Source organism: Hypanus sabinus, chromosome 21, assembly GCF_030144855.1.
Source record: "Hypanus sabinus isolate sHypSab1 chromosome 21, sHypSab1.hap1, whole genome shotgun sequence".
Classification (NCBI taxonomy): domain Eukaryota; kingdom Metazoa; phylum Chordata; class Chondrichthyes; order Myliobatiformes; family Dasyatidae; genus Hypanus; species Hypanus sabinus.
Genome location: NC_082726.1, coordinates 8,528,989 through 8,537,535, shown reverse-complemented (window position 1 = coordinate 8,537,535; position 8,547 = coordinate 8,528,989). Strand labels below are relative to the sequence as shown.

The 8,547-nt window shown below is 42.8% G+C and overlaps 1 protein-coding gene across 2 annotated transcripts in view; it reads right to left on the bottom strand.

Moving 5' to 3' along the window:
• Positions 1-8,038: 8,038 nt before the first annotated feature.
• The window catches only part of LOC132378774 (tubulin polyglutamylase ttll6-like), a 60,721-nt gene continuing 60,212 nt past the window's right edge, over positions 8,039-8,547 (bottom strand). For both annotated transcript variants that reach the window (XM_059945925.1, XM_059945926.1), the window contains one exon: positions 8,039-8,392. In XM_059945925.1, coding sequence (XP_059801908.1) covers positions 8,380-8,392 — 13 coding nt within the window. In that variant the 3' untranslated portion in view covers positions 8,039-8,379. The remainder of the gene's footprint in view (positions 8,393-8,547) is intronic.

Sequence of the window (8,547 nt, the reverse complement as noted above, 5' to 3'; positions counted from 1 at the left end):
CTACCAGCCCTGCCCGTTCAGACCTTTGTTTCATACGAAGCGGTATCCACAGGGATTTACCAACACCACGTGGAATTTTTCTTAACTTTTTATTAACTTATTTGTACTTACCCTCACTGCAGTGTTCTTGATCAATCCTCTGAGCCTCCTGTTAACCCCCACTTCTGCCAGATTCTCAGGACCGGAGAGACCCTTCGGCAGTGGTTCCACACTTCTGAGACTCCAAGACCTCCCCAAAGCCAACAGAATTCTTAGTCCAAATTATCGCAAAAAGCACTTACCTTTTGTTTGGGTGCACCCTTAATTAGGTTAGCCTTGTGGGGGTCCCTAGAGGACTGGGAAGCATCCCCAATTTGCTGTTTCCTTTCTGCGGGTCTCTTTCCAGTCCTGTCGCGGTTTCTCATGCCCCACAAATGACTAGGAGACGCAGAAGATTCTTCAAGAAGGGTTAAACTTTAATTTGCAAATCAAAGCTGAGACAGTCATTGAGCTAGTCCAGGGGTCAGCAACCTTTACCACTGAAAGAGCCACTTGGACCCGTTTCCCACAGAAAAGAAAACACTGGGAGCCGCAAAACCCGTTTGACATTTAAAATGAAATAACACTGCATACAACGTTTTTTTTGCCTTTATGCTATGTATAAACAAACTATAATGTGTTGCATTTATGAAATTGATGAACTCCTGCAGAGAAAACGAAATTACATTTCTGCATGCAACAAAAACATTTTGAACTCCGAAAAAAAGACGTTGGGTTGAAAGTTACTTTTAAGTAAAATATTCAATGTCTATTTGAGTCCTTCTTGTATTTATGAAAAACGCCGAACTTAAATTTTCCGCCAGCAGCAAACCAAAAATAACGTCAGCCAGCTGTCATCCTGAAAAATGAAAGGACTATTTCACTGAACAATGAAAAAATATGAATATAAGTAAAATAATAGGCAATTAAAATATTTATCATACTTGGTTAATGGGATTTCTGCTCCTGGACCTCAGTGCACAGCGTCTGCACATCAGGGCTGTATGATGTCACCTTCATCTTTACACAGGATCGCAAGCTGTCATCTGTGAGGTTTTCAATATCACTCCATTTGTGTTTCTGAGCAAGAACGGCCTTCTGACGGGCAACATCTTCAAGGTCTGCTGTCAAGCGTCTAAACTTGGACACCCATATGTCTTTGTCGGCTATGTCGGCCAGTTCCATCTCAAGATCAGGTTGACTCACACCTGCCAATGCAGTCGTATTCAGTAGGGAAGGATCGATGCTTAAGGGAGTGACCGGGAAGGATAATGTGTTTTTTTCCTCTCTGAACTCACAGAAGCGTTTCCCAAACGATGTTTGCATTGCGATGATTGCAGAATGTAAATACTCCGAAATTATCATGTCGTGACCTTGTTTGAACTCTCTCAAATTGGGGAAGTGAGACAAAGTGCCTTTCTGTAAATCTCTGGCAAGCACTGTCAACTTGCGCTCGAATGCCAAAACATCCTCCAACATGTGCAGGGCTGTACGTCCTTTCCCCTGAAGAGCTGTGTTCAGCGTGTTCAGGTGCGCTGTCATGTCTACCATGAAGTGTAGCTTTTCCAGCCACTCTGGCTGTTCCAGCTCAGGAAAGGTGAGCCCTTTGCTGCCCAGGAAAGTTTTCACTTCTTCCAGACACGCGACAAAGCGTTTCAGCACCTTCCGTCTGGACAGCCAGCGATAAAAACACGTTGTAGCGGTGTCAGTAAACTGCAGTCAAAGATAGCTTTATTCGAACTAAACAGCCTTGCTTTTCAGCTTCCCTCAACCCAGCCCCCATGGACGCAGATGCTGCAAAAGACGCGTACTCACAAACCCCCGTAGGCTATCTCCCTTAGCCGGAATGCTGGCTAATTGTGAGCCGTTTTATGATGTGGCAGGAAATGTGTCGCTACACTTAGGTTGTACAAGATCACCATAATTACATTTCAAAAGCTAACAAACTAACATAAAATACATTTTAATTAAATACTGACCAATTATTTCCCAAAGCCACAGGGAGCCGCAGCACAGAGGTGAAAGAGCCACAAATGGCTCGGGAGCCGCAGGTTGCCGACCCCCGAGCTAGTCGCTGATTGCCCACCGATCCTTGGACATAGCATGTTTTATAGCAATCTCCTGGTTTAATTGCACTAGCATATGCAATCGGTCTATAGTTGTGAACCACATGTACATCCGCCACTATTGTTTCTACCCATTGACTTAATCATGTTCTAATCTACATCTCTTAGCTACCTCTCATTAACACTACATTCTTAATATTTCATTCTCCTACTAAATCGGGTACATGCATAGCAAATAGCAAACTCAGATTACATAATTTACATCTCTTAGCTTCCTCTTATTAACACAACATTGTCTTCTACATTCTTAGGATTTCGTGACTTAATCATGTTCTAATCTACATCTCTTAGCTACCTTTCATTAACACACCATTGTCTTCTACATTCTTAATATTTTATTCTCCTACTAAATTGGGTACATGCATAGCAAATAGCAAGTTGCAACTTTTATACTCCAATACATGTTTCGGCAATACAAGGCAGAGCAACATGCATAGAGCTAGGCCTGGTGAAGCGAATCTATGGTGTTAAGAAAGAAAATGACTATCTCAAAGACTTTGCTGACTTGTTTTCTGGACTAGGATGCGTACCAGGGAAACACCATATCCAGATTGACCCAACTGTTGCACCAGTCGTGCATGCTCCGAGGAAGGTTCCAGCAGCTCTCAGGGATCGAGTAGTGGAGGAGCTACACAGAATGGAGCAGATGGGAGTCATAACGAGAGAAATAGAACTGACCAACTTGGTGAATAGTATGGTGACAGTGGTCACAGAGAAAAAGATTAGGATTTGCATGGATCCACAAGATCTCAACCGAGCCTTCAAAAGAGCTATCCACTGCTCACGGTTGAAGAGGTTGTCTCCCGCATGCCTAATGCAAAATACTTTTCAGTATTAGATGCAAATCAAGGTTTCTGGCAGATCAAGCTGGATGAGGAAAGTTCCAAATTATGCACTTTCAACACGCCCATAGGGAGATATCGTTTCCTGTGTCTACCCTTTGGAATTTCTTCTGCATCAGAGGTATTCCAGAGGTCCGTGGCACAAATGACTGAAGGTCTGGATGGGGCGGTCAACATCAGATTTGCTGGTATGGGGTGACACAATTGAGGAACATGATCAGAGACTGAGGAAGTGAGTACAATCTAAAACTGAACAAAAGTAAATGTAGGATCAGAACTACAGAGGTCAAATACATAGGTCACTTACTCAGCGCTGATGGGCTGAAACCAGATAATGAAAAGGTAAGGGCTGTGGTACAGCTACCACCACCCGAAGACAAGCAAGAACTAATGAGATTCATGGGCATGATACAGTATCTTGCCAAATTCATTCCCAACTTATCAGAGGTCAGTGCTCCACTTCGAAAGCTACTAGAGAGCAACACTAAATGGCATTGGGAAGATGAACAAAAGAAAAGTTTTGACACATTGAAGCAGTTGGTTACCAATGCACCAGCACTCAAGTTCTATGATGTCAATAAACCGGTGATGATGTCTGTGGATGCCAGTTCGGAAGGAATAGGAGCTGTTATACTGCAGGATGGGAGGCCTGTGGCGTATGGATCACGAGCACTTACAGACTGTCAATGCCGATATGCTCAAATCAAGAAAGAATTACTCGCCATAGTTTAGGGGTGTGAGAAGTTCCACCAGTATGTATGTGGCAAAGAAATCCAGGTTGAGAGTGATCACAAACCACTTGAGAGCATCTTCAAAAAGCCACTTCACCAAGCTCCTGTGAGGCTGCAAAGGATGCTTCTCAGGCTACAGAGGTACACTCTCACAGTCACCTATAGGTCAGGAAAAGAACTGCACATCGCTGATGCTTTGAGCCATGCTTACCTCAAAGAGCAAAAGGAAGAGTTGCTAGGAAGAGAGCTGGAGGTCAACTGGGTTACACCTCAGCTACCCATCTCTGAGGAGAAGTTGAACATGTTCAGGAAAGCGACTGCAGAAGATCCTGAAATGCAAATGCTAAGAGACATTACAATGAATGGATGGCCAACAGAAAGATGTTCCAAAAGAAATACAAAAATACTGGACGTTTAAAGAGGAAATTAGCTATGCATCAGGACTAATGTTCAAAGCGGCAAAACTCATACCAAACCAAATGAGACAGGAAATGCTCAACAGAATTCATGAGTCACACCTGGGGATAGTGAAATGTAAAGAAAGAGCAAGGGACCTTCTCTATTGGCCAGGTATGTCAACTCAGATAGAGGACATTGTGTCTCAGTGTGCTGTCTGTAATGAAAACAAAAACAGCAATCCAAGAGAGCCTTTGCTTCCCCACCCACTACCAGGAAGACCATGGGAGAAGATTGGCACAGATCTCTTTCGCTACAATGGTGCAGAATATCTGCTTTGTGTGGACTACTATTCAAAATATCCGGAAATCACTAAGTTAAGTGACACGTCCAGTCAAGTCGACATTTGCAAGACATGGTATTCCAGATATTGTCGTCAGTGACAATGGTCCACAATATGCCAGTGGTGAGTTTAGAGAGTTTTCAGAAATCTGGGAATTTCAACATGTTACTTCCAGTCCTGGGCACACTCAGTCTAATGGACAAGCAGAGAGATCTGTACAAACTGTGAAGAACATGCTCAAGAAGGCACACAGCAGCAACGGTGACCCGTACATTGCTCTGCTTGAATACCGCAACACACCGATTGTGGGTGTGAGGTTCTCTCCTGTGCAGCTGTTGATGGGACATTGTCTGAAGTCCAAGCTGCCAACATCCACAACTCTACTGTCTCCTGACAGTAATACTCAAGTACATGACAAGCTAAAGTACAAGCAAATAAAGCAAAAGAGCTACTATGACAGACATACAAGACAGTTACCAGATCTGTGTACAGGTGAAAACGTCAGAATACAGAGAGCAGACACTTGACAGCCTGCTGTGGTTGTGAACAGACATCAGCAACCAAGATCCTTCATAGTTCACACGCCGGATGGAAGAGTCTACAGGAGGAACAGGAAGCATCTGCTGAAGACAGGTGAGAGGGAGTTTCCACGTACAGATGCACAGGACTTTTCCACAGATACAGACATGGAAACAAACGACACCAAGAGTGAGGGGCGTGACGAAACCCCACAACACAATGATGGTGAAAGTTCGGCGCAGACAGTCTGAGGTGGAAATGCAGACACATACTCGAAAGACTGACTCTGAAGGACAAGCACAGTCCTATCGCACAAGGTCTGGGAGACAAGTCAAACTTCCAGCTAGATACAGAGACTAGATCTACCTACAGTCTCGCACAGTTTGAGACAAAATCACATGTTATAAGTTCCAAGGTGTGAAATAAAAGGTTTATTAGTCTATGTTAGTAAAAGAAAATATACTGCTGTTAGTATTGTAAGATACAATGTAAAATACAGTATAAGAAGTTAAGATTTTTATTAGTTTATGTCATGGCTGTTGTAATGTTAGAAAGTCATACCTAGAGGCATTGTTTTGGTAATTCACAGTATTGTAAAAAAAAACTTGAGAATGGGGATGTAATGTATTATGTGAGTATTCGTAGGTCAGAGTGCGTATGATGTCAGAACGTGGGGGTTTTGTAAAATGGAAGTCTGGTGAATAAACGTGTGTGTTTAATATACTGCGGTGTCCGAGTCATATTAACACTACAGTGGGGAGATTAATGCCTCAAACTCTCTGGGCTAGATTCAGAGCCACTGGTGATCACCAACCGTGGGTTGTGCAGGTTGGAAGTGTTGCTCACTGCCAGAGTCACGACTGAGCTGTTGATCTCAGTGGTGTGTGAACTGGAGCTGGTGGTCAAAGATGTTCAGATCAACTCGCAGCTAAAGTTCACAACAGCAGAAGAAATGAGAACAGAAGTAGGCCACATTGTACCTGATGTTTACTCTGGTGTCACACAGAATAATGGCTGATCTCTTACCTCAAAAACACAAGAGATCCTGTAGATGCTGGAAATCTTGACTCAGTAAGTCAGCCAAAACTAGTTTATTTCTCTCTAATGTTTCTCACATTTATTGTGCTATTAAGGAACAGTCAGTTATTGTTGCTCCAGTTGAATTGTGTGAGAACCCCAGTAGAGAGCTACAGTGGTTTGTACTCTAGTAGTGACACCAACCAAGTCCAATCTTGTCATCCACAACAGCCAAACTACAATTGTCCTGTGCTACCTATATATAAATAGAGAATCAGAGAGGTACACACACAAGATGCTGGAGGAACTGAGCAGGTCAAGCAGCATCTATGAAAAGGAATAAACAATTCTAATGAAAAGTTTCGGCCTAAAATGTCGACTGTTAATTCCTTTTCATGGATGTTACCTGACCTGCCGAGTTTCTCCAGAATTTCATTTGTGTTACTCTGGATTTCCAGCATGTACAGAATTTCTTGTGTTTATGAATGTTCCTTGGATAATTTTGAATCTGGACTTTACAAGGGCAGGATTTGGTGTTTCTGATTCTAGTGTCTTCCTCCTTTGTTTTCAGCCCTGACATTTATTTCATTTGTTTAGTGAGACAGCCCTTGCATCCCTTTGGACTCAGCCACCGAGAAACACCATAATAATGATTTCACTCTAGCCCAATCACAGGACAGTTTACAATGACCAATGAACCTACCCTTTGAACTGTAGGAGAAAACTGGAGTACCCAGAGAAACCCCCCACATAACACAGGCATACTGAAACTCCTTACAATAGCATTGTGCTAACAGCTATGCTACTGAGGCCATAAGACATAGGAGCAGAATTAGGCCATTTGGCCCATTGAGCCTGCTTCACCATTTCATCATGGCTGATCTAATTTTCCCTTTCAACCCCAGTCTCCTGCCTTCTCTCCGTATCCCTTCGTGCCCTGACTAATCAAGAATCTATCAACCTCTGCCTTAAATATACCAAATGACTTGGCCTCCACAGCTGCCTGTGGCAATGAATTCCACAGATTCACCACTCTCTGCCTAAAGAAATTCCTCCTCATCTCTGTTCTAAAAGAATGGCTCTCTATTCTGAGTCTGTCCCTCTGGTCTTAGACTTTCCCACCATAGGAACCATCCTCTCCACATCCACCCTATCAAGACCTATCACAATTCAATAGGTTTCAATTAGGACGCCCCTCATTCTTCTGAATTCCAGTGAATACAGACCCAGAGCCATCAAACGCTCTTTATATGACAAGCCATTCAATCCTGGAATCATTTTCGTGAACCCCCTTTGTAGCCTCTCCAGTGTCAGCACATCCTTTCTAAGATAAGGAGCCCAAAACTGCTCAGAATACTCCAAGTGAGGCCTCACCAGTGCTTTATAAAGTCTCAACATTACATCCTTGTCCTCTTGAAATTAATACTAATATCATATTTGCCTTCCTCACCACAGATTCAACCTGCAAATTAAAGTTTAGGGAATCCTGCACAAGGACTGCTAAGTCAACTGTTTTATTCCACTCCATAGATGCTGCCTTGCCTGCTGAGCTGCTCCGGCATTTTGTGTTTTATTCCCCCCTCTGGATTTCAAGCATCGGCAGAACCTTTTCAGGTTATGATTTACAGGCAAGAATCAAACTGCAATCTTCTCGCATCTTGATGATGTCCCTGTTACAGTGTTAACACGACTACCTGAGGGATAAAGAATGGATCTTCATGACAACTCACTACAGCGGCTACAGGTTCTGTTACCATACATCAGAATTAAGATTTGTGTTCTGGCCTCTCATTTTCTATGGACATCACTTCTATACATAAGCTGTTTTTGCATAGTTTCCTGCGTAGGTTAGATTTTTTTTAATGTTAGGCATGGTGGAAAGACGCCCATCTCCATCCATTCTTTATCTGAAAATCTTTTCACAACAAAAAGACCTAATTAAAAACCCTGACCAAAGCTTCCATCTCAGGTGATTGTTGAGAAGTTGTTTAGTTCATTGCACAGTGAGGGCAGTAGAATTCATGCTTTGCCTGTGAACAGCCAAAATCTAGAACAAGTACTTTATTTAGACTTCAATTAAAAAACATACCATTTTTATTACATTAGCTTCTTTTGTTCAACAGTTAGAAAAACAATTATAGATTCTGCTTAACAAAAAGACAAACTGCATCCTCCCCATCAGCCACACATTGTAGACCCAGTGCAGTATTCTCCAACTGGAAAGGCTTTATTCCGTTCTCAGTCCATGCTCAAATCCCAGGGCACTTTTCCTCAACCCTCCCTGCAGAGAGGCAATGTTAAATGGCAAAAACTTCATCAGGTAGCGGAAAAGTTCTCAGACTTGAAGAAAGTGGAAAGGGAATCCAGCAGTGATCTGCTACTTGAGATTAATTCAGCCGCCTGATAAGGAAGAATGGGTAAAACTTGTTACTGACAATCTCAAAGTGTTATTCTATAGATGTGCAGTGAAGAGCATCCTAACTGGTTGCATCACTGCCTGGTATAGAAACACCAATGCCCAGGAACAGAAAAGTCTACAGAAAGTGATGCATACA